This window comes from Kwoniella pini, chromosome 1 (genome assembly GCF_000512605.2).
Source record: "Kwoniella pini CBS 10737 chromosome 1, complete sequence".
NCBI lineage: Eukaryota > Fungi > Basidiomycota > Tremellomycetes > Tremellales > Cryptococcaceae > Kwoniella > Kwoniella pini.
The window spans coordinates 2812065-2837633 of NC_091716.1; the positions used below are offsets into that span (position 1 = coordinate 2812065).

At 41.7% G+C, this 25569-nt stretch overlaps 10 protein-coding genes across 10 annotated transcripts; 5 read left to right on the top strand and 5 right to left on the bottom strand.

The window, feature by feature from the left end:
- Positions 1-481: 481 nt before the first annotated feature.
- On the top strand, positions 482-3411 carry I206_101070 (uncharacterized protein; the record flags this gene model as incomplete). Its single annotated transcript, XM_019152036.1, has 14 exons — positions 482-502; positions 581-721; positions 819-993; positions 1055-1341; positions 1408-1545; positions 1602-1687; positions 1745-1804; positions 1864-1940; positions 2000-2138; positions 2201-2639; positions 2711-2912; positions 2989-3090; positions 3159-3229; positions 3319-3411. The coding sequence occupies 14 exons, from the start codon at positions 482-484 to the stop codon at positions 3409-3411; spliced, it is 2031 nt and encodes a 676-aa protein (XP_019014174.1).
- Positions 3412-3608: 197 nt separating this feature from the next.
- I206_101071 (uncharacterized protein) lies at positions 3609-4135 on the bottom strand (the record flags this gene model as incomplete). The annotated part of the gene is made up of 2 exons (XM_019152035.1): positions 3609-4063; positions 4114-4135. The coding sequence occupies 2 exons, from the start codon at positions 4133-4135 to the stop codon at positions 3609-3611; spliced, it is 477 nt and encodes a 158-aa protein (XP_019014173.1).
- A 46-nt stretch (positions 4136-4181) lies between these two features.
- I206_101072 (uncharacterized protein) lies at positions 4182-6139 on the bottom strand (the record flags this gene model as incomplete). Its single annotated transcript, XM_019152034.1, has 2 exons — positions 4182-5894; positions 5966-6139. The coding sequence occupies 2 exons, from the start codon at positions 6137-6139 to the stop codon at positions 4182-4184; spliced, it is 1887 nt and encodes a 628-aa protein (XP_019014172.1).
- Positions 6140-7554: 1415 nt separating this feature from the next.
- I206_101073 (uncharacterized protein) lies at positions 7555-9111 on the top strand (the record flags this gene model as incomplete). Its single annotated transcript, XM_019152033.1, has 1 exon — positions 7555-9111. One exon carries the CDS (start codon positions 7555-7557, stop codon positions 9109-9111), a length of 1557 nt encoding a protein of 518 aa, XP_019014171.1.
- A 633-nt stretch (positions 9112-9744) lies between these two features.
- I206_101074 (uncharacterized protein) lies at positions 9745-11321 on the top strand (the record flags this gene model as incomplete). The annotated part of the gene is made up of 7 exons (XM_070202325.1): positions 9745-9799; positions 9866-9988; positions 10087-10559; positions 10710-10767; positions 10830-10912; positions 10986-11143; positions 11210-11321. The coding sequence occupies 7 exons, from the start codon at positions 9745-9747 to the stop codon at positions 11319-11321; spliced, it is 1062 nt and encodes a 353-aa protein (XP_070058426.1).
- A 243-nt stretch (positions 11322-11564) lies between these two features.
- On the bottom strand, positions 11565-12068 carry I206_101075 (uncharacterized protein; the record flags this gene model as incomplete). Its single annotated transcript, XM_019152032.1, has 1 exon — positions 11565-12068. One exon carries the CDS (start codon positions 12066-12068, stop codon positions 11565-11567), a length of 504 nt encoding a protein of 167 aa, XP_019014170.1.
- Positions 12069-12141: 73 nt separating this feature from the next.
- I206_101076 (uncharacterized protein) lies at positions 12142-13252 on the bottom strand (the record flags this gene model as incomplete). The annotated part of the gene is made up of 7 exons (XM_070202326.1): positions 12142-12230; positions 12299-12329; positions 12397-12503; positions 12624-12685; positions 12747-12889; positions 12948-13107; positions 13167-13252. The coding sequence occupies 7 exons, from the start codon at positions 13250-13252 to the stop codon at positions 12142-12144; spliced, it is 678 nt and encodes a 225-aa protein (XP_070058427.1).
- Positions 13253-15629: 2377 nt separating this feature from the next.
- On the top strand, positions 15630-16120 carry I206_101077 (uncharacterized protein; the record flags this gene model as incomplete). The annotated part of the gene is made up of 2 exons (XM_019152030.1): positions 15630-15739; positions 15814-16120. 2 exons carry the CDS (start codon positions 15630-15632, stop codon positions 16118-16120), a joined length of 417 nt encoding a protein of 138 aa, XP_019014168.1.
- Positions 16121-16305: 185 nt separating this feature from the next.
- I206_101078 (uncharacterized protein) lies at positions 16306-19543 on the bottom strand (the record flags this gene model as incomplete). Its single annotated transcript, XM_019152029.1, has 3 exons — positions 16306-16439; positions 16518-17537; positions 17599-19543. 3 exons carry the CDS (start codon positions 19541-19543, stop codon positions 16306-16308), a joined length of 3099 nt encoding a protein of 1032 aa, XP_019014167.1.
- A 413-nt stretch (positions 19544-19956) lies between these two features.
- On the top strand, positions 19957-25428 carry I206_101079 (uncharacterized protein; the record flags this gene model as incomplete). The annotated part of the gene is made up of 13 exons (XM_019152028.1): positions 19957-21726; positions 21795-21930; positions 21981-22052; positions 22106-22279; positions 22337-22465; positions 22523-22615; positions 22666-22889; positions 22946-23078; positions 23135-23341; positions 23402-23556; positions 23621-23890; positions 23945-24208; positions 24271-25428. The coding sequence occupies 13 exons, from the start codon at positions 19957-19959 to the stop codon at positions 25426-25428; spliced, it is 4785 nt and encodes a 1594-aa protein (XP_019014166.1).
- Between the last annotated feature and the right edge of the window lie 141 nt (positions 25429-25569).

Below are 25569 nucleotides of genomic sequence, written 5' to 3' on the forward strand. Positions count from 1 at the left end.
GTCAGTTCGATAAACAAATCGACTTCCATTTCGATAATAACCAGACCTGTAAAATCGTCAGGCGGGTCAGTCAGTACTATTATCTTTGTTCTCGTCACCCGGAAGTACAAGCCAAGGCCTTCCCTATTTTAATCATCAGAGAAAGTGATATATCTAACATTCCGTTTTGCGAGCAAAGAATGAGGAATCGTAATGCTTTTAGTCTCGATCGATAAGCGTGTTGATTACTCGAGTAAGCTGTTTGATTAATTTGCACGCGTGGGAAAGTGACTTCGATAACAAGTATTATGTATGTATATGACGCGTGCACGAAGCCATACATATGGTGTTACTGATAGGCAGGATAGCAGGGAGCGCAACATCACTAAACCAGTGACTCAATCACGCTTCAAATAACAATACAGAATACTCTATCACGTTCAAGCCTCCGTTGACCGACCTTCCACTTCTTCTTGCTGCGCCCTCTCATTTCATATCCACCATGTCCAGATTTGTCCGTCCAGTGAGTTCAAATAATTGATCCCTTCTAGATCCCTGTATCGGATGCACGCGAGTACTGACTAGATAATTCTGACCTAAGTCAAAATATCGTCATGTTTATGGAGCGAAATCCAAAGTCAACTATGAGAACGCCAAGATCTCAGGTTCAGCTTGGGATACTGATTTGGTCACTGCCGGTGGGAAATATTTAGCTGTCAATTGGCAAGTCTCAGGTGGTGGTGTAGGTACTTTATTCCTTTTCCGCTCCTGACTGTCGGATTCACAAGGTGTTATCAGTCAGTCGAGACTCGTGCTAATTCAAAGAGTTTTGAATTCAGGCATTCGGCATTCTCCCTTTGTTCTCACCCGCTACTCCTCCTCAACCAGCAGGATTCCCAACTAAACTTCCAGATATCATCCCTCTCGCAAGAGGTCATACCGCTCCTGTACTCGATACAGCTTGGTCACCTTTTGACGATAATATCGTAGCTTCAGCAGGAGAGGATGGTAAAGGTAAGCTTGGAAGCAGCAAGAGCCTGACAATCAGCTTACACCAATCTGTGATGACTTGCAGTTCTCATATGGAAAGTAGAAGACTCGTTGTTTGAGGGATGGGGAGAGGATCAATGGGTGCCCGAAGATTTATCCCCTGAACTTCGACTTAGTGCAGGAGGTCGAAAGGTTGGACAAGTAATCTTCCATCCAACATCTTCAAATCTCCTTACCGCCGCATCAGGTGATCATATAGTCAGATTATGGGATATTTCTTCCAAAGATGATACGCCTAAAATCACTTTGAAAGGTCATACAGATTCTATTCAAGGAATAGCTTGGAATGCGGTCGGAACTACCCTTGCTACTGTTAGTCCGGCTCATTAGCAATTGCGCGATGTTCCAATAAAGCTGACGACCCTGAATGTTACTCAGACATGTAGGGACAAGAAAATCAGATTATTTGATCCTCGAGCTGGAACGGAAGCTGTAAGAATCACAGATGGTCATGCAGGTGTCAAAGGGTCGAGAATCGTTTGGTTAGGTGACAGAGATAGGATCGCTACTACTGGTGTAAGCTTCTTTTTTGCGTTTTTGCCGAAGTAAAGCTTATCATAAAAGATGAACAGTTCAGTAAAATGTCTGACAGACAAGTGTCGCTTTGGGATACTGCTGGTTTGACCAATCTCGATACCACTTCTCTTGATTCAAGCGCGTGAGTCAGCTACAACGATGGTTGACGGATTGCGCTTAGCTGATCTCGGACTTGTAGCGGTGTCATTATGCCATTCTATGCCGAAGGTAATGATGTGCTCTTCCTTGCCGGTAAAGGGTAAGCTTGATCAAGCCCGAGAACGTTGTAGCGATCCCTCTGACAACATGATTCTATAGAGACGGTAACATCCGATACTATGAGTTTGAGGGCGATTCATTACACTTCTTGAACGAATACAAGTCATCCGACCCCCGTGAGTCAGCTTTCTCGTGTTGCTGAAACAATAGTCAGCTGAATCGTTGCGACCTTTAGAGCGAGGTATGACTTTCCTCCCTCGACGAGCACTCGATGTCAAAGAGAATGAAATTGCTCGGGCATATAAGCTTGCCGGAGGATGCGTAGAGCCATTAAGCTTCATCGTACCCAGAAAAGCAGAATCTTTCCAAGCCGAGTCAGTTTAGCTTTTATTTCCTTTCCTGCTAGGAGGCGCATCAGCTGATGAAAGGTACGCAGTATCTTCCCACCCGCCACCTCCATAGAGCCAGCTCAAACAGCCTCAGAGTATTTCGGCGGAAAGACCGCTCGTGCAAAAGTCATCGACCTAGAAACTCGAGCAACCAGTACAAATTCAGCCCCCGTGCCCGAATCCGTCAAATCCGCCCCAGCATCTGCTCCAGCTCCCGCGCCTGTGGCTCCATCTACCCCATCACCCGCTCCCGAACCTATCAAAGAGGAAACCAAGACTGCTCCGGCCCCTACTCCAGCCAGCACTAAGCAAGAGATCGATTCAGTACCTGAAGTCACCGCTAAAGGTCTAGAAATTGAACAACCTGATGAGAGCGAGGATGAGAAAGTAGAAGAGAAGAAACCTGAACCTGTCAAGGCTGTATCCGAGAGCTTTGCTGGATTGAGTGTAAAGGACGAGAAGAAGGAGAATGGACAAGTGCCTGCTGTAAGTGTGGCTAATTTTCTCGCGTATTTTTTTCTAATATTTCAACCTCTTCTGATCTTTTGAGTATACAGCCTACCAATACCCTTTTGATCAAGAAATTATCTCCCGCTGCTACCACACCGACAAGAGGTTCTCCATTGTCAGCAGGATATGATCTATACTCCGCAGAAGAGAAAGTCATTCCTGCTCGAGGAAAAGCTTTGATTGATTTGCAAATCAGTATAGCTGTTCCAGAAGAAACTTATGGAAGAGTAGCTCCTCGAAGTGGTCTTGGTAAGTGCGATTCCTGTCGTTCAGCTGATCTCAACATGATGGAGAGAAGTAGCTGATACTTAAAGTGACATTACAGCAAGCAAGCATTCAATCGATACTGGTGCAGGGGTCATTGATGCGGATTATAGAGGTCCGGTCATGGTTCTTTTGTTCAATCTTTCAGATGAAGATTTCACAGGTCCGTTTTCAGCTCACAATGTAATGAAACTCAATAGTAGACGAGCTGATAATAATGATTTTCGATAGTCAAGAAAGGTGATCGGGTTGCTCAATTGATTTTGGAAAAAATCGTTCTAGCGGATATTGCCGAGGTCGATGTGAGTATCCTTAATTTTGAAATAGAAAGGGCAAGGTTGATTTCACTGGTACTCTTGACAAGATCGCTAATGATTTCTACAATTCTTAGGATCTCGATGTAACTTCTAGAGGAAGTGGCGGATTTGGCTCGACAGGAGGCTTTGGACAAGCTGTAAAAGATGTAGCAAGCAAGATATTGTAGAGTCAATATACTATACAAACGTGAGCGCCAAAACTCGGCAATTGAAGACTGCAGTCGAAAGGGATAGGTTTGATATTGAAATTGTTCATGAATGATTATTCATAAGGGTATTCTTTTAAATGCAAATTATTGGGTATTCAGATTATAGCGTTATATGACAAAACATTACTGAAATGACCTTTGGCAAGCAAGAATATTTATTGATTATATAGATCTTTCAAAGCAAATTCAATCAATTTAAACCAATGTTCTGACCAATTCAATCTACCTTCTATTTTCATACGTTTTAAAAATTCCTTAATTGTTCGATTTCTTGGATTTTGGTCTAAAAATACTAATATATCATCAATTTGCGCTGTAAAATAATCTTGATGTTCTAAATGAATTGTACCGTATTTTTTCTTATATTTTTCATGAGCAGATTTTATTCGATTAACGAAAATATTTAATTTGTTGAATTGTTCAGTCATCACTTCAAGTTGGGATTCATGATTGATTTTAGTAGATTGATAATCTTTTAATGCTTTTGCCAAATATTCTTGATCCGTTTTCAGATTGTTTGTTCCTGTTTCGAGTGTAGCGATGTGCTCTACAGATTCCTGTTTATCGATTGCATTGTTGTTTTCGAGGGTTTTGATTTGATTTTCCAACTCTACATTATATACTCTTTGAGCTTGGTTCCTGTGTAGTCAAAGAATTTACCCCTTGGAGATGAGCTTGACATTCTGTTTCTCTATGTAATGATTTTTGGTGATTTACTGATTCTTTCTCTAGATTCTTCTCAACGACTCTCTCAACTTATCTTCAGATTTTGCTATGTTCTCGGTCAACGACTTGATTTCTAGAACACGCTTTTCAGGTAGCTGAGAGAGACATTTCCCTTCTTTCGATAATTTTTCCTCAATGTTTCTTAGGTGGTTCTTCAGACGCGCGATTTTGGACCATAGTTTTAATCTGTCTTTCTCGAGTAGATCGTCAATTGGATTCTTCTCGTTGATCAATGTCGACTGGTCTTGAGAACTGGCTGATCTCGTTTTCAGCTTAGAGTAGTAATCTTTGAGCTGCTTGACTTGATTATCTAAATTGGTGTTCTGCCTTTTGAGCTCTTTTATTTCCGCGTTGAGTCCACCGTTGAATTTTCTTTCCACATCTAAACAGCCTCTCAATTGTTCATTCTCATTTCTATGGAAGTCTGCGGACTCCGAAATCAAGTTGTACTGTTCATTCAATTCTTGACATTTCCTACTATTCTGTTTTACTTCTCTCGCTAATCCATCTTTCTCGTCTAAAGTCCTTTGATGCGATGATTTAATCATTGATAAATCCTTTTCGAGCTGTTCAATTTTCGTTCGTTCTGCGGATTTAGTCTTTTCATCTTTTACCAAATTTGTTCGTTCTTTCTCTAATTCTCTTCTTTCCCTTAACAATTCATCGTGTCTGATTCTCTCAGTTGTTCGCATATTGTCATTAGTCTTTCTCAATGAACTGTTTTCATTCTCGAGGACCTTGAACCTCTCTTGAAATACCTCTTGCTCTTTCCTTAAACTATTGAGCTGTTCCCATCCTACTCTTCTTATCTCTTCGCCTCTATTCTTTTCCGCTTTGAGGTCATTTTGAAGATTTTCAATTACCTTTTGACGAGCTTCACTTAATCTTTTCAAAACTTCTCTCGACTTTATATCAATATCACCTTTCCCCTTCAATTCTTTGATAATAATTTCAGCTTCCTTAATCTTCTTATCTTTTTCTGTTAAATCAATTTTTAATCTCTCATTTGTTTCTTTTGATTCTTTTTGAATATTTTCTTTATCAATTCTAACATTTTCAACAATTTTATCAAGTTGTTGTTTGAATAAATTCAATTTATTCTCATATTCCTTTTTTTGATTATCAAGTTGTACTTGATCATCAAAGACAATTTGTTTAGGTATATTTTGATTTGAAATTTGATTTAATTGAAATTTTAAAGATTGATTTTCCATTCTTATATTATCTAATTCTGTTGATTTTGAAAATAATATAGATTCAGTATTAATTATTCTTGATTCTAATTTTCTGATTGTTAAATTCGAATTTTCAAGTTGATTTCGTAAAATTGCAATAATTCCAATTGATTCAATTGAATCATCATTTTTATGATTTGTTTGATAGTTTGTAAATTGATGTGATGAAGTAGTTCGAATTGGTGTGAAAGGTGGATAACCAGGATATGAAAATACTTTTCCATAGTCATTTGTACTATTGACTATTGAACTAGTATTTAATGAGGATGAATTGAGATTCGAAGATGTAGGTGCAACTCTTTGTAATGAATTTGGAATTATTGTTTCTGAGGGTGAAGCTATTTGGGCTCTTTCATTAGATAATGGTATAGTTGATTTTGTTGATGATCTGGTGATCATTCGATGAGGAGTATTGGTACTTGGATTTGAATTTAGAGGAACACTTTGTGGTCTCGGAGGAAGGCTTGATTTCATAACAGGCTAGGGGGATATAATCAATAAACAATATCAATTCTCAGTCAAGTCCAGTTAAATTCTTGTATCATACATACCGTGACATTGTTAAATGCATCGTTTTCTATCCTTCTTCTCTTATACCCTTTTACAGAATCATCTTGAACATCGCTCTTTAATTGACTTGTGAAATTCGATTCCGAATTACCTTGTATTTCAGACGAGCCCATCGATTCGACAACCCAAAAAGGTCTTTTAGGTTGTTGTGCCATATCTCGAAGCAAGTTGAAAAAGCTTTCAAATTATTTAAAAGTCGTAAGTCAAATCAAGATTGTTATGTTAATTTGTACTGAAAAAGTTGAAATTTTGTATGTTTGGAGACCATAGCGTCAGGGTAAACATTGAGAAACGATCATCAAACAGAGGTCAAAGCTCATATGGTCAAGGTGTGAAAACTCGATACATTATGTACTACTACTGAAGAAACGAAAAGCTATGGTCATCGAGTACAGTGCACTAGTTCGGTTCAAGCCTAATCATGTAAATGGGACTTGAAACGACTTCTGTTGGACATGTCAGTAAATTAGCATCAAGAGTTAACAAATTCTTTTTTTAAATCAATGCGATTCTAATTAAGCACCTTTTTCCATAGCAAAACATATATATTGCAGATTTCTGTATCTTTTCATTAGTTCCGAAATCTGTCGCTTCGTACTCGACCAAGTCGCTCACCGGTATAATCATTTCATACTTGTTAGTCACAACAGGCCGTTCGATCTACACCTGGTCCGGGTGCACAAGATCTTTGACGAAAGTCTCGTCAGCTCAAAGGTTCTTTGTTCTTCCCTTCCAAATTTGCTCTGCCCCAATGTCTTGATTGCCTTCAAATTCTTGCTGACTATAGTCCTGATTCGTCGGTCATTGTAACAATCCTTGAAGTATTCGTGAAGTTGTTAAACTGGTGAAAAAAGGGAGTTGAGATATCGCGCACTTCCTTGGCAAAGGCACAGGGAGTCCGTGGGTCTCAGCTCAGACTAGAAGAAACAACGATCACGCACAGACTTACACGACTTAACCTATATAAACACGTTGTTAGCAATTTCCCAGCACAACATAGTATAATCGACTTCTGAATTAGTCAGGCGAGTAAACAAAATTCCAAACACTACAACTGTGTTTGTCTTCTCTTTTATCCACATCTCTTATCTTCGATCTCAAGAGCTTATCGCTGTTGTACTGTTACATTTAAGGGGCAACTCAGCTACTCATCCGCCACCATAGTAATGTATGAGCACTCAGCACACTGGTGTCACTCACTCCAGCTGATACTGTTCGCTCTTTGTGCTTCTTGATGCTTCCTAGATTATTCAACTGGTATTCACATTCACACCAAATTAATTGTCCATCTCTCCGCAGTGTAGTCTTCTTCATACCGTTTTGAAGTTTGGCCTCCAAATCATCTCGAGATCATTATCTGACTTCCATCAACTAGGCCCAAACCACCATATTCGCAATCAATACAATCGGAATCGATGTTCTCAACATCTCGTCAGCCCAAAAGGAACGATAAAACATGAATCAAGCATTTCGATTTACACCCAACGGATCATTGACTCGAGATCACTCACCCAAATGGCTCTCAAGCCAAACACCGGGGATCAGTATATTGGAACCACAGGAACTCACGATGTCGTCTTTGATCAGCAAAAGGCTACGATCTGATGAAATTAGTGATAATGACTCTCCCGATCCTGAGAAGAAGATCAAAGTGGCAAAGATAAGAGACAAGCATAACAATCTTGAAGTGTTTGTCGATCCTCTTGAAGATAATAGTAATGTATTTGATGATTTGAAACAAGACATCATTTCCTTGAGCACACAACTATCAATCATCGCTCAGAAGTACGCAGAAGTTCAGAAGATGAGCGAAGCTACACAGCAAAAGGTAAATTACCTAGAGAATCAAGTTGGGCGTCTGAAAGATGAAAATCGCGGATTATTGATCGAAAGAAACGCCTTACTTGAAGAAGGAACTGCCGAGAGAAAGGTACATGATAAATTGAAAGACGACGTTGAAGCATTCAGGAAGAATGATAGCGAAATGAAGAAGAAGAACGCCAAGTTGCAAGACGAAATATACTGCTTAACAACGGAAGTAGAGGTAGCTGAAAGGCTCAGCGAGCAAAAAGCTGGCGAAATCAGCAAACTGATTGTATCGGTACAGCAACAAAAGCAGGAAGTGTCTGATCTGATCAAAGAGAAGCAAGAGATAGAAGTCAGATTATCCGAAAGTGAAGCGGAAGGGGCTAGAAGAGGAAGGAAGGTTGAGACTTTAGAAAAGGACTGCCAATCTCTAGCTGGAGAATTCGAAGACCGAGACAAGAAGGTGAAGATACTCGAAATAGAAAAGCTTCAAGCTCAGAAAGAGATAGAAGACCTGAAAGAGCTTCACCGATCCGCAGATGATTCCATGAATCGATGGATTGGTATCGCGCAAAAAAGGGAAAAAACACAAATACAAGTCGTCCGAGAAAAAGCAGCTCTTGAAAAGAAGTTAGCAGAACGTAAAAATGGGCCAAACGTTAATGTCACTTTCGAAAGAGATCTTTTGCAAGTCCAAAAGGAGAAGGCCGATTTGGAGAGGAAGATTACCCAAATGGAAGAGAGAATCATCAAATTACAATTACTTGTAGCTTCTGGAGAAGATGAACTCGTAAAAAACAAAGACCTTAAGAGGTCCTTGGAGCAAATGCTTAATGCAAAGGAGAAGGTCATGAAAGATAAAAATAGGGTAGTAGAAGGTGGCAGATCGAAATTGAAGGAGATGAACGAAGAAATTAAGTTGTTCAAGGAAAAAGAGGAAAAAGCAAACAAAGAGATATTAGCGAAAAATCAAACGATAAAACTTCTTACCGATGATTTGATGACGTTCAAGGACGAATTGTCCAGAATCCCTCTACAACAGCAGATCCATCGATTCTCAAAGATGGAGTTTGCATTCGATAGCTTGAGAAAGGAACACGATGAATCAAGCATCATTCGAAAGCGAATGCTAGATACCGTAGCTCACAAATCGTTGTATCTTGGCAAGATTAGGGCGGAACTGGCAAAGGCAAGGCGGTCATCGGAACATTGGGTTGAGAGGGATCTTCAAGAATGTCAGGACTATTTGAAAATATTGAATGATTTAGGTGCGAGGGAAAGGGAGATGAACAGGTTGTTCAAAGGGGTAGGGGAAAGGTGAATAACGACATTTCCTTGTCTGGACATAGTAGTTGATAAGATAATTTGAATCAGTCCCTTGATCAGATCGCGTGTAGATATATATAGTAACGGTCATGATGATCTTGGATATCATGCATTCCCCTTCATGTCAATCTCGTTATGGTCAATCCAAGACTCTCAATCTTCGAGCACAAGATTACTAGTATCGTTCATGACGCGTTACACCGAGTAAAGTCATTCGTTAGGTACTCGTATATTTGATTCCGTTATAAGTCACAATTAAAAGGTCATTGCCAATTCCGTCGGTGCGCGGGGTAGCCCATGACGTACATACGATAACAATAATCAAGTACGAATAAAATATCCACTTTTGATGTAATAACCTAATAATTACTTACTTAGGGATGACCCTGTAAAAGCTATTTTCGATCGAGGGTACTGCTATATTATTATTGTAAACATTACCAGATAAATGGTACGAGTAACATCATACTTTGTAACTTGTAGATCATTTCATCCAATAACATAATACCATACATTGTACCTTTACAAAGGAAACAGCTCTCAACCTTCAGTATAGTAACCACCTCACTGCTTATCAAGAAGTCACTTCTACCCGCAGCACATCCTCTCAGTAATCAACCCAGTCAAGATGTTTCTTTACAACGTCCATACACCTCAGAAAACGTTCGCACTCACTCACAAAGGTGAGCTGATTCTCAAGTGACGAAGTGTTATGGTACTTACTGACGATGACGACAACAACCTTCTAGATGATGAGGACCGATCCAAGTTATTCGAGCGTGTACTGGCTAAAGCGGGACTAACGAAAGAACAAAAATCACAAGCTAGTCTCCTTTACGAATTCGAAGGTGAAAGATGGTCTTTAGATGATGGTAGGTATGATTCAATATAAAAACCCAGACTGTTCTTCGTTGTCCTTGATCTATTAACTCAGATCACTAATTGATCTATCAATTTTGATATGTAATAGACGATGATTTCGAAATTCTCTCATCTCGATTCCCACCTACTTCAACACCTTCAGCTACTCTTCATTTAACTATTCCACAACAAGCTCATGCTCATTTTAGTAATCCACCAGCATATAACGGTTCTTCAGGACCAAAATCTTCCCCATCTAGCAAGCTCAAGAGCAAAGTGAAAAAATCATCATCAATGAAATCAACAACAACTAAATCTGCTAATGGTGATTCACCTTCGAAAGCTGCTGAAATCAAACCTTTGGGAGAACCTATAAATGGGAGTCCCGTAAGAGAAAAGAAACAATCTCTTAGTGTTCTCGGTAGTGACTCGCCTGTAGGAGCATCTAATGGTGACCAAACGAGAAGCCTTAATGGAGCTGGTAAAGCTAAATCTGTCATGAGTACAAGATCTAGAAAGAGTAAATGGGGTGATGATGATGCTGAGCCTTTAGGCGCTGTCAGAAAGAGAGAATGGGAAGAGGTGAGTTTGATTCTCGTTCCTAATTGATTCAAAACACTGGGTCCGGTTCTTTTCGATGCTCGATCATGCTCTTATTTCGCTTCTCCATTTTGTATATCGATTTTCTGTACATGACCTTGGTAGCTGACATAATGTTCCCATTCCTTTCAGTTCCACAACAATAAAGGTTCAAGAACTGTCATGGGTAAAATCAACGGTATACCAAATAGTGAGCTCTAAAAGTATTGGTAATTCAGACTCAGAGATGCTGATTACCTACCCTTGATGTAGTCCGAATGCTTCTCAAATCAGGCTACAGACACGTATACGTATCTCGAGAATTTGCTTTGAAACACAAACTCGTTCCTAAGAAGGTTAGTTCACACATACTGATGACAATCTTATTAATCAACTTGCGTGCGCTGATTTCTGTTGGTCTTTATATAGTCTGGAATGGGCTCAATGGGATATACAGGATTGAAAGTAATGAGTAATGTTGATATTACTGTTGGAACGAGAACAGCATCTCATCCAGCTTATATGAGCGAGGAAAATTACTTTGATGTGATTCTAGGTAGAAGTTGGTTAGAAAAGATGGCTATTAAGTGAGTTTCGCTCTATATCTATGGAGAAGCGAGGTCATATATTGACAGTTGATTCGAATAATATAGGATCGATCCACTTGATCCTACTGCTTTAACATATATGGATTCCGGTGAAGCCATTCCATGTGATTTAGTAGTTCTCAAGGACGATAATGGAAATGTTATTACCATTACGTAGAACCTTACGCTCTGGTCTAGCTCAAATAGGAAAGAAATGCAGTGAAAACACGGACAGTTTGATGGTATTGCAAATTTGTCATATATAGTAGTCTTCATGCTAATTGAAGTAAGATTTACAAGGGGAAATGCATGTATCAATACACGTTATTATTATACCCATTTCCGATTTACCTACATTACATAAAACAGATAGAGTAAACTTTTTCATCTAATTACTGATCATTTCATTAATAATTTCGAATCAGTTCCTCTTATACTTATCAATAGATTTATCATTCAATACTCCTTTTGAGATTTTAGTCCAAATGAAAAGAATCCAAATAATCCAATTATAAATATTTTTGAAGATTCTATCGATTATTCCCACTAATATCCTTAATAAATGTTCGAAATAATTGATTTCAACATTTCTATTACTTGTACCTTTAATATCATTTTTGGTTTTTTTTAAATCAAATTCGATTCGATTTACAATTTTTAATCCACTTGTCCAACCATCTTCATGAAAACCATATCCTGTCCATGCGCCAATAAAATATATTCCCCTTTTACCTTGAATTTTATTTAAATTTTTTTGAGTTGTTATTAAACGTGGTGTTAATTCAGGATGATGATATATCCATTTTGATATAATTTTATTTTCATCAGGTTGAATTGGTGGATTTAAAGTAACGAAAATTTGACCATATTTTGAAATTGGTAAATTTTGAAGTATATTTAAATTCGAATGTACTAATAAAACCATCCGATTTTTATCAATTTAAATTTTTTAAAAAATGTCAAGATGGGGTTTTAATATGTTACAAATGAATATCAACTTACATAGAGATAGAGCTTACTTCTGAAGCTGAAGTTTTAGATTCATGAGAAGGATGTATGTATGATGTTGAAGTTAAATAATTCCAAGCTATGTCATGTAATTCATTGTATATTTAGCTAATCTTCTGGATGTAGCTCTCATCAAAGTCAACTTACCTGTCCAAGCTTTTTTACGTATCGGCATCAACTATGTAAATGTTGGACTCAGCCTTGTTTTAATGAGCATGAAGTTCAATTCGTGTGCGATCACTCACGTTTTCATCATAATGTACAACACACTGGTTCGCGCTCCAATTACAATTGCCCAATAAGTCTTTTTCCTCTCGAGATATGTCCGAACCAAGTAACTGTACAGCTTGATCTGTGTGAGTCCTTTTGAGGCAAATCAGCTTACGAAGCATTAATCAAGCGGTGATTTAGTCTTCTCCCTGATCTGTTATCAAGCGAATTCCTTCAGGGGTTTGTTTGATATTCTCAACACCGACGTTCAAGTGTAATTTTGCAGAGTCCATTTGACTTGTTATATAGTCAACATATGTTTTGCTATTCTCATGTAACAGATTAGCGCGTATAAGCAATACTGATGAGAATTGGGGTTACTCACGATCCACCTTTTATAGTTAACCAAGATGGTTTACCCCATAATTGCAACATTTGATGATTATGGAAAAATCTAATTAATGCCATAGCTGGAAAATCCAAAGCTACTTTTTCGGGTGGTATCGACCATATACCAGCAGTTAATGGCTATTAATGTAGCTCGATTAGCCAAATCATTTCAAGAAACCATATCGAAAATGCTTACCAATAAGTAATCCTCTTTAAAAGCTTGACTATATCCTTCTCGATCAAGATATTCACCGATACTCAATCCCTCGGCCTCTCCATTTTCCAATAAGAAATCAATGGCGAATAGATTGAATCGTAATATATCCCACATCATTCTGTATACACGGGGCTTGAAGCTTTCACATGAAGGATTAGCAAAGTGAATCCAAACAGACTTTTTGGTATGCGAACTCACAAATTCGATCTTTGGCAGAACAATGCCCATAAATCATTACTTGCCCATTCAAATTTCCCTCTATCTCGAGAAAGTGAAAATGACATTGTAGTTTTAATCAATTCAATTCCTGAATCAACCAAAAATTTGTAAAAATTCGGATAATTCTTTTCGTTGATTGCGATCTGTCAACAAGAAGAAGGTGGATAGTCAGAGATATTGTATCGACACGTCAGGCTGTAAAAACCCAATACACGTTGAAATTTGACTCACAAAAGCGCTGTATGTATGATAAGGGAGTTATATATCAGTGAGCTTTCTGATAGCGATAAGGTTTGATAACGACAGCAGGATGACGTAAAATGACAGAGGGTGATGATTATGATAAGATTAAGGGCTCATCAACTCACGTGTCGATATCACATTTTTCCTTTCCTGGACCTATATACACAGCAGATCAGACCGTCAGATTGTAGGAACCCAACGACAGTAGATGAAGGCAGGGGAAACATAGGAAGTGGCTAGCGAGTATCTCTGTGTAATAAGCCTGACAGAAAAGACGGTCAACTCACGCTGAAATTGGACTGTATGAGCATGTCCGCCCCACCAATCTGCTTTCTCATATATATGCACATCGTGATCAGAGTATTTGTTCAATTCCTATAACGACAATAAGAGGTCTATCCAGATTGATCATGGACTAACTAGGATGAGAAGCTGATCACACTTACCCATAACGCGGAAAGACCAGCGACTCCCCCTCCTACGATAGCTATTCTCATCTTACTAATTTTATTTGTCTTGGATATACCTGGAAATACCTGATGATGTCTGATTGATAATATTATCAAGATGAAGATGAAGCCAAATTGATTTTATACACAAGACATACTTGGCTCTTCTATTTATCTATTTATCTATTTATCTATGTTTCTATCTGTCTATTTATCGTGAATTTTCATTGAAGTGGGTAAAGCTGTGTTGATATTTTGCTATGAGGATGTTCGCGATTTCTCCCTTTCTGCATTGCACTGGAAGATGATCAAACGTGGTACTTTGATGTTGCCTGCGTGTTCCTTGATCCAGAAGGCGATACATCTGCTCCTTTATCAAGTCGTGTCCAATATGATGAATCACAGGTGGGGGACCTAGGCAATCTAGATCAGGGGTGTAATTAGGTGTCTATCGAGTATTGAGAGTTTCAACGCCCTCTTTCGATCGGTTTTGTACCTTTCGTTCGGTCAGAGTAAGAACGTTGCACAGTGGTAATCTTTCAATCGATGTAAAATGAAGCTAGTTATCTAAATCGAATGAATCAACCCTCAGCCTCGTTCATCTCTGATGTGAAAGAGGACAGAAGTGGGGAGAAAGTGATATCAAAATTCCAGATCTGGCTTACAATATCTTCTGCCAAAGGTATTTCTCAGAAATCACCAGCTGCCGAACGCCTTTCGATCATCAATCTATTATGCGTGTTTTGATGGGAAAATGGATAGAACCCCTTTGACACATCCGTGAGGCCCGGTTGGAACATTTTGGGTGTTGGTTTTGTTGATTGAACGAACAGAGTAATCAATCTTGATGTAGACCAGATTATTGCAAGATGGGAGACCTCGTATCCTCGGCAGTGTAGCAGTGTCTGTTTTGAATACACACGATTGAAATACACAAACTCCCCTTGAAAATACAGAAGTCCTGAAACACCGAATTGAACAAAGTAGTGTTCTGATTCCTTAGCAGGAAGTCTCCAGTGATAATGCCAAAGAAGGTGTTAAATGACGATCGATGAAAGAAAAGAGGAACGAGAACTGGGTAAAAGGGAAATTGAAAATTGAATCAACCTTTCTAATGATTTGTTCATTCCCATTTCTCGACAGCTCTCTGGATTTCTGTCCCCATTTTCAATTTTCAAACCTCATCATTTGAGTTCATTGTGTATTTGCCAAGCATTCTTTGTTTCTGATTGACTCGTAATTATTTTAACGTTGGGGAATTTATAGGACTTTCAATGATCTTTCGGATCTATAAACCGATAAAATGCCAAAAGGGATCTGACATTTAAGGGATTTTTAAGCATGAAGTGACCCGTACGGAATAGCGATAATAATCGGATGAGATGTTCCCGAATTATATGTCAAGTTACCCGATGAAATGCGGATTTCCGTCATTTCGTTTTATCTCAAATTGTTGCTTAAGATTGTATCACTCAAGGTGAAAGATTCATCGTGTCGTACACATTGTAGCAAAGGCTGGGATATCTCAATACTGTTTTCCAACTAGCTATGTAGGCTCACTATGAAAATGTAAAGATGACGACATCAAGAAGACCATGACCTTCCATTGAGTTTGAACCTTCGTTTTCAAACATGATTTAATTGCTAAGTCGATGTAGATATTGATCATTATATGGATTATGTACTCTTATGTATCTTCTTGTTGTCGATACACCTCAAGAAATTTGATTCACATGATACCTCAGCTAACATGTCATCAGATACAACAACAAACAAAGATGGAATCTCGGAACTTGAAAGAAGGTTGAAACTAGCTAACAGAAAAATATCTGACCTGTCAAAAGAACTGAGTAACTCAAGGTATGTATTTCATATGTATCCATGTCGAGTAGAAAGAGACATATGATGATATAGTTTTGACAACGATTCTTAAGGTCTGATCAATCGGAACCTGAATCTTCCCAAGGTAGTTCAGATAATCCATCTACTCCTAAACGAAGATATCGATCTCGTTCCCGTTCTCATCCTCGACACAAACGTCAACGCGAAGAAGACGATGACTCTTCATCCTCTTCCAGTTCTGGTAATCGTAATTACAATTTCGCCAAATCTTTTGTTGGTGGTATGTGTACTGGATTAGGATTTGGAATGGGTGCTTCGTTATTCAGTGCTGCGTTTACACCAAGTTACACATATTATACCCCTACACCGGTTTATAGGAGAAAGTCAATTTGGTATTGAATCAGATTATATTTACTGTGACCATATGAAGTATACTGAATATAAATGACATGCATTGTGGGTGAGGTGCTTTAGTACATTTTACATTAAGGAATTCAACCTTAGAAGCGATGCTATACAACGTTTTATTCTCATTTTGATTTTTGGGGATAACAACCCTTTTGATATCGATCGCTGACTGTGCTTTATTCGAAAATCCGCTTCACATCAATGAAAGCAGCGCCTGACTTGCCGTTCTTTGCGCTAAGCGTCTTCATGACTGCGCTACTTTGTCGAATCGCATGCTCGAGTTGGGACGACTGATTGAGACCGTTGGCCTCTAAAATTGGACATGGCAGATCAATAAGGTACTCAGAAAAACTTGAAAGGTCGATGCATAGAATCAAGTTTGACTTACCCCTCAATATTCTGACCAAGCCATCAGCCCATTCTGTTCTCTTTGCAGCCCAGAACGGGTCATTCAATTCATCAGGCTGACCCAACAATCCAAACGCTTTTTCCGCCAAGGTTTTTTCTTTTAACGGCCAATTAACCAGTTCAGACCGTATACTCTTGCCTTTCTCCAGAACATTTTGAAAATCATCGTCACTAGAGGTTGGAAGCGCCGAGAGGTGGAGAAGATGAAGAAAGTCGTATAATTCCATTGTGAATAGAGCAGAGGAGGGAAGTGAAGATAATGATAAATCCTGGATCAGCCGGGCAGGCAACAGGTTTTCGAATGAGCCGGATATGGTAGTGTGAACCCAATTCAAAGCTTCTTGTTTAGTAGTGAAGTGGGATAAAGCTAATTCGGATGGGGTTTTCTTTGTCGATTCATGATCATCATTAACATCAATAACCCTGGATGAGTCTGGTAGACGACCTCGTTTTACCATAGCGTTTCGTAGTGTACTGAGCACCGATGAGTGACCATTATGCTGTAGATAATCTAGAACAAGAGCTGAAGTGGTTTTATCGATAGGATCGACCAAAGAGCTAGTATCGGGCGTTGATTGAACAGAGTCATCAACTTCATATTCTTTTAATTCCTTCTCCAAGGCTTTAGCTAACGCCATTTTATGATTGGCCCTTTTAAGAGTCGATGTACTGGAATCGAGATCGGCGTCTTCGGCGGTCAAAGGTGTTGATTTTGATGTGGAAGGATCGATCTGATCTACCAATCTAGGAACGCTCTCAACATCGGTGTTTTTAATAAGAGACCAAATTCCATTCTTTGTCGATTCTACATAAGAGGCAATGTCGAATTTGAATGGTCCGTCGAAATTCACGCTCAGAGATTCACCAACTGATCGTAGGCCTATGGCGGGATTCAAGCCTTTAGAAAGATTAGAGAACCTATGTCCCATCATTTTCCCATTCTTCGTGAAGAACGCTTGACCAGTGGTGAAATCGATTCCGCATCCGACTATATCTCCAGCTGACAGCTTGTCGGTCAGCTCCATACTTCCACTTCGAATTGGTCTCTAAGTTCAACTTACTAGTCCATGTCTCACTAAATCTCTCACCTCGACCTTGCCCTTCAAAACTTCGCCCATCATCACCATGCCAGCCCCAACTACCTTTATCCCATCCAACCAATCTCCGTAGATTGGTACCTTTCTTCATCCATCCTACAGACATGAAGCCTTCTTCACCTCTATCAATCACTTCAACCTCGTAGTAATGCACGCCGCATTCAATCGGTATAGGTGTGGTTGTGTGTAAGGACGTGGCATCTTCATCGATTCGTTTCGGATTGCACCCAACGAAAGTGATCAACGGTCGAATGGTATTGCCCGATTTGTAAGTGGACACGGCGAGATGGGATCGGCGCAAAGGAGGGATGAACGAGGATGGTAAAGCTACGTTCTTAGAAAGAGTTGATATGTCCAAATAAGCTGGTCGAGAAGGTGAAGCTGGAGTGTCGTCATACCTAGGATTTGGTCTCTGCTTTTTCCTGACTGGCGAAGAGGTTTTCGATGCGTCTCGAGGCCTAATCACACCTCCACTACGGACGACTAAGGGAGTGATGTTTTCAGCTAGATTCCTGTTTGTAGGTTCACATCCTGTTGCTTCGTTGACGCCGCGCGTAGGCGGAGGAAAATCCATTCTCTCTTCAAATTCTTCCGGGAATCTAAGATCAGAAGGAGCACCTATACGTTCTAAAAAGCTCATGCGACGTCGATTGTTTCCTCCTCGGTGCAAGGCCTGATTTCCTGGAACAATACTTCCAAGATCGACATCTGAGAAGTTATGTATGCGTAATCTTGATGCCCACCTCTCTTCTTCCGAATCAACGTCCTCTTCGTCTTCAAGGTCGAGCTCGTTCGTACTGGGCAATATTGGACCTGAGAGATAATCTGCTGGCAGGATTTCTGCGGGATCCCAAACTGTTGTGACTGGTCGTACTGGTGCAGGATTCCGCCGCCTGCGCCTTAGGAAAGAAGTTATAGCTTGGCTGGCATCTTGACTTGGGTTATTGTTATTTCCACTGCCATCCAAAGGTACACCGCTCATTCGAGTGATTGTGCGACTTGATGGTCCTCCATTATCGGCGGGAAAAGGTATAACTATCGGCTCATTGGAATCATCGAACAAGCTAAAGACGGCATCTAAAGAGGATGAACCTGTTGTCTCCCTATTTCCACTGCCAGCTCCAGTGGGCAATGCTCTTTCCATACGCATACCCCACGGTAAAGGTTCCGAAGCGCGTTCCCTTTCATTCCTCCTCTCCTGCAGGTGTGCTCGGATAGTCGCGGCATCAGCTCTACGCCGAGGCTGAGAGCTGCTAGTCGTATTATTCGTATTGGTAGTGGTTTCTTCTGTTCGATCAGGATTTGTTCTCAGTAATTCTTCGAGCGTGAACATGGGTGCGAGACGAGTAGCGGACGGACTAGGCTGTTCTCGCGTCCGATGTGTAGGAGAGGGAGAAGGAGGTGAGTGATTCGAGGGTCTAGCTGGCAATTGAGGTGGCGTTGAAATTCCTTCTCCTGAATCGCTAGGAGGGTTTCTAGCACCGTTAGCGATTGTAATTGTCCGTGACTGGGTTGATCCGCTTGGTGTAGCCGTTATACGATTTCTTGATGATTGACCTTCCCTTTCTGGAAGCGAATGTGCTGCCTCATTCACTTCAGTGCTTGTGTGATCACTTCGACGTCTTGTTCTTGACCTCCAAGGAGGCGAAGGGTTGATATCGATTGGTTCCGCATAAGGTGCATGGGAATGTATATTCAATTCATCCAAATTATCTTGTCTATCTACATCTTCTGTACCCCATGATCTTTGTGCGGGGCCGGCTTCATGCGAAGAGTATCGTTGAGGATGAGAGGATCGAGCGGCGATGGATGCGTAAGAAGGATTGGACGAAGATGAGCTACCGGCTCGTCGAAGTGGTGGGAAAGGATCTACAGGTGGAGAATTGCGTCCACCACGATGAGGAGGCATCTCACTGAGCTAGCCTATGATCGAAGATAGATAAAGTAACAAGACATTGCGTTAACGAATGGCAACTCGAAATGATGCAATAATAATAATAGACAAGGAAAACAAAGAAAGCAGGGAGAGGATTAGGCGCGCCTTGAGCGTTGAGCATCCTCGTTCCCAGGCGCCCTATGACCAGAAGTGTATATACTCGTAGGACGCGACAAACGGGCCCTGAGTGCCCTAGTACCAGAACATGAACACCAACATAGAATTAAAAGCTCTTTCAACATCTAATTTACCCATACAGTCTTCCCTCCGATACACCTTGATACGACTCAATCATCGTAGGTCATAGCACTATCCCTCTCTTGAGAAGAGAGGAATGTCTTGATTCCATTTCAACAATATTTATAACCGCTGGATAGCGGCTTTCGATGTCTTCTTATCCAAATCCCAATTCAGCGTCGTCAGTCCCTTATAATACCTATCCGGATCAGCAGAACGTTCGACCTCCACAACAGAATCACAACCCCAACTACGGTTATCAAGCACAACCGCAACAAGGAGCAAGTGTACATAGCTTGACCGGTGGAGGTGAATCACCTTTTCCAACTCAACCAAATTATCATTATTACGCTCAAAATCCTGTGATAAATAACGAATACATCCCTGCTCAACCGACATATCCTGGTTCCTACGGTGTGTACCCTCATCCCGATCAACCTGTGAATAACTACATACATCCGTACTCACACCGAACATACTATCCATCTCCCCAAGCACAATTCTTACACAGCCCACAACAGCAAATACCATATCATCGATCACCATCCCAGTTGTCTACCAATTCTGGTCAATCAGCTTCTCCAGTCGTATCGAATCTGCCTCCTCAAGCTGAAGCTGCATACCCCCAGCCATCTCTGAGCCCACTTGCAGGTGGAATCGATTCCTCTGTTGTCAGGAACCAATCTATTCATCAGCAACCCTTGATTCCTATACATTTGGCCCAACAGCAAAAACCAGCCAATATACCTTCCATCACTCCGACTGCTCAAGCATCCTCATCGAAGTCGCCCTTGAAGATAAGATTGAAGCTCAGTGCTAATACGGCTTCGCAAGATCCCAAAATGGTCGGCAGGCACCATCATGTCGCAGTAGTGCAAGAAGAGTCATATAGTGGACGACCAAGGAGGGGAGCTTCGCAACGAGCCCAAGCTCAGATGGTCAGCTATCAGGAGGATGAGGATGACGAAGATTTCGAGGATGCCGAAGGTGAAGAAGATGATGGAGTTGGCAATTTCGTTCCCGACATTCCTATAGAACCTATTAGACCTACTAGATCAACTAGGACAGCAAAGGCGCCTGAAAGTTACGGGAATGAAGATGACTTCGAGGATAAGCTCATGCCTTCATCTCCTCACGAGGTAGTAGAAACTAGGAGAACTAGCGGTCGAGGTAAGAGAATAGTGATTGATCCGGATGAAGAAGATGATGAAGATTTCAAACCTTCTGTCCCACCTCGAAATGCCTTCCCCTCTCGAACGACCAGAACATCTATAGGTTCGGTGCAGGGGACTATACCGATCGAGGCTGAAGTTCCAGCCGCCGGTCCATCATATAGCAACGGAAACTCCAAGACTCCAAAACGAGCGACCAGACAATCCAGTAAAGTCAGGCATTCCTCAGCTGATGCAGAGGAATTCGAACCTACAGATGATGGATCTATATCGGATGATCACGCGTCAAGCGACGCTTTAGGGAATTATGATCATGATGAAGAAGAAGAAGATGATGATGATCTGATATCGAGATCTTCGCATGAGTCGCTCAGAAAAAGGAAAACAAGAAGCAGTGCACGAAATATCCACACTCGTTCGATGCCAACTAGACGAAGTACTAGATCTTCTCGAAAGAAAGCAGATGAAGAATCAGATGATGAGTATGGAGGTGGAGGAAAGAGGAATCTCAGAACCAGAACCTCAAAACCGAATTATCATATACCGACTATAGACGATTTGAGCAAAGAAATTAGCATGGCCGAGGCTATGGCCGCTGCCTCAAGACCGAATGGTCGACCTGGTGGTGTAGGCGGGCTGGGTAACGGTGTGAGGTTCGGAGCCAGCGGATCAAAGAAGGGATTACCTTGGAGTGTCAAAGGTAGAGACTTGGCTCAGGCTATGGGTGATCCGGACACAAGTGACTCGGTGAGTTCGATTGCTCTACAGAATCTCCATGATCACCCATAATTGATCCTGATCGTTGAAATCGATAGGATGACTTCGCTACTCCTCTCAAAAGTGCTGGAGCTGGAGCCGGAGCGTCCATGACCGGTGCTGGTCCTGTACAGCGAACGAATGCAGTCGGGCCATCGGACGTACCTAATTATGGTAGAATCAACCCCAAGTCAAGTGAGTGTTCCCAATTTGGGCTGGCTACAATAAGCTGATACGTCGTGTAGATATGGCTGATGCCGATCCGCTTGGTGTCGATATGAACGTCACTTTCGACAATGTTGGAGGTTTGGATGACCGTGAGTTGTATGCCGCAGCGGGCTTCTGGAAACACGCTCATCCTGCATCACAGATATCAACCAACTGAAGGAAATGGTGGCGTTGCCTTTGCTATATCCAGAGCTGTTCCAACAATTTGGTATCACCCCTCCAAGAGGTGTATTGTTCCACGGTCCGCCAGGTACAGGTAAAACGCTTCTAGCCAGAGCCTTAGCCGCATCGTGCAGTACAGGTAATACAAAAATTGGTGTGTCAGCTACCATGTGACTGTACACGTGATGAAAACTAATCTGTCATTGACCAGCTTTCTTCATGCGAAAAGGAGCAGACGTATTGTCGAAATGGGTTGGCGAGGCCGAAAGACAGCTCAGAATGTTATTCGAAGAGGCTAGAGCCTGTCAACCTAGTATTATATTCTTCGACGAAATTGATGGTAAGTGCTGGTATAGATCAAATCAAGTGACATAGCTCATCTTCGGACGATGTTTAGGTATCGCACCCGTAAGAAGCAGTAAACAAGATCAGATTCATGCTTCTTTAGTATCCACGCTGTTGGCTCTGATGGATGGTATGGATGGAAGGGGTAAGTCTGATTTCGTCGTGATTGGATCAACATTGACATATATCTGTCAGGGCAAGTGATAGTCATTGGAGCTACAAACAGACCTGATGCTGTAGATCCAGCCTTACGAAGACCGGGTCGTTTCGATAGAGAGTTTTATTTCCCCTTGCCTAACCGTGCTGCCAGGAAAAAGATCATTCAAATCAACACCAGGAAATGGGATCCGCAATTGTCAGATGAATTCCTGGAAAAGTTAGCGCAATTGACGAAGGGCTATGGAGGTGCTGATGTACGTGTACGTGCTTTCCTTTCAAAAGTGTGGCTGCTGGCTCGACTCACCAACTTCCGCAGGCTTTGTGTACGGAGACTGCTCTCAACGCTATTCAGCGGAGGTACCCCCAAATCTACAAGACCGCGGACCGATTGCAGCTAGAAACTAAATCGATTCATGTATCGGCCAAAGACTTCATGATGTCAATCAAAAGTAAGCTGAGATAGCAAAATTGTCGATCGAACGCTGACGACGTACACTTTGGTCAGAAATTGTACCGTCTTCAGCTAGATCAACATCTTCAGCAGCGGTTCAACTTCCATCTCACCTTGTTCCACTCCTGTCTGCCCCCTTGGATCGTATAAGAAAAGCTATAGATCATGTGCTGCCTCCTCGAAAGCAGGCGACTGCGCTGGAAGAAGCCGAATGGGAGGAAGAGGAAGGCGACAGCTTCGAAAAACACATGATGATGCAATGTGAGTCCCTTGGAGCTGCTTGTCACACTAGCTGTGGCTGACAAAGTGGATCTCGACTAGCGTTGGACAAGTTGCGGACTTTCAAGCCTCGCATACTAGTGCATGGTGAATCTGGTATGGGACAGACCTATCTTGGACCTGCTATCTTGCACCATTTAGAGGGTTTCCATGTGCAGAGCTTTGACTTAGGTACTTTGATGGGTGATTCTACCAAGGTAGGTCAAGCCCGCGAAACCTTGGCGGAAACTCCTGCTGATGCCGATTACGCTTCACCAAAAGTCCGTCGAGGCATCCGTGGTGCAGTTGATAATAGAAGCCAAACGACATCAACCATCTATCATCTTCGTGCCTTCGTTATCAGCTTGGTCGGCGACCATAACCGATACAGCTCGAGCGACCATCAAAACACTTCTTGATGGCATAGCACCTACGGATCCTATACTCTTATTGGGCGTATCCGATGCGCCGGTAGATGATTTACCATTCGATGTCAAGGGTTTGTTCGGATTTGGCCCAGAAAATAGGATAGGTCTGGAACTGCCTACACAGGTGAGCTCGACCATGACATATGATATCTGGCATCTCCGCTAATCCAGCCTGCAGTTTGAGAGATCAGCTTATTTCTCTGATCTACTTGCTGCTATACATCGCCCTCCAACGGAATTCCCGGACGGCATACCGAGGAAGAAACGAGTATTTGAGGTTTTACCCCTTGCAGCTCCTTTACCACCTCGAGAACCTACTGCTGCGGAATTGCTCCGAGAAGACGAAAAGGATCAAGCAGCCAGAGATATGATATTCCAGTCCTTCGTGCATCTCGTGAGGGATTTCCTCAAAAGGCACAGAAAGGTTGTCGCCAGCGTCAAGGTGAGTAGCATGCTATGTTTAGCGCTCGAGTACGTTGCTTACGTATCATCTCGATTATATAGGATGATGCCATTGCCTATTCGAATTATCTGGCTGAACAAGCCGCTCTGACTGCCAATCCATCCGCACCTGCATCTGCACCTGTGATCACTATCGACGAAGTTGAACCCGAGGCTGCCGCCATCATGCCCACGACTGAGGGCGACGTCGCAATGCTTATCGATCCCTCCATTCCTCCTGTCGTCACAGTCAACGGCTCACTGCCATCTACCAACGGTGCAGATACGGTCGTTTCGCCGGACCCCCCCTTCGAAGTGGTCCCGAGTGCTCCAGCAGAGGTGTGGCAAGCTCACCCAATCGATATCGATACATTACAGTTTAAATTACTCAAGCACAAATATTACACGCCGTCTGATTTCTTAGCCGACATAGCGAAAATCGAGGAAAATGCAGCCAAGTTGGGAGATCCCGATAGAATGGCACGTGTCCAGGAGATGTCTAGTAGCGCTCGATATCATGTTCAAGGATTCGATCAAAAATGGATACCCGAATTTGAGAGGTACAAAGAACGCGTTTTAGCTAAAAAGGCCGAAAAGCAGAAGAAAAAAGCCCAAGCTGAGGCCGAAAAAGATAAAGGTAAAGAGAAACAAGGCGAATCAGCACCAGTCGATCTGCAAGTCAATGGTGACGCCGGGACTATACCGGTGATTGGAGAAGCATCGACTCTGAAGAGAGCCAGAGATGGTGAACATGATGGTGGAGAGCTCAGTCATGAGACACAAGGAAGAGAAAAGAGAATACGTGATGGCGAAATGGAAATTGACGAAACTCAGCTTAATGAACCTCAACAGATCGCCAATTCAGTCTCTTCTACGTTACTCAATGGGTCTCAACCTCTTCTTCCAGCTGCGATCTCCACGTCCATGTCACTTGTCGAAACCACCACTATACCCAGTGTTCCCCCACCTTCTACATCAATCCCGACATATCCACCGTTCAATGTACCTCAAGATATACTGAGCGGATTAGTGCATGATCTAAATTCGATAAGCAATACGTTGAACATTGATCAACTTGAACAACTCCGAGCGAGTCTGTTCGATATCATCTGGAGATGTAGGACTGAGTGGGACCGAACGGCCATGCTCGAGAATATGAGAAGCAGAGTGGTGGAGTGGGGTAGAGAGGTAGAAAAGTGGAAAGAGGCAGGAAGATGGTAATCGTGTAAGCGGAAATGGTGCTTCGAAAAACGGAAGTCAGCACAGTATTGAGATATGAAAACTGCGCAATCTCTCTTGAATAAATAAGAATGACGCACACATTGCGTTTCTTTACGTGTCGACCATCTAAATAAGATTCAA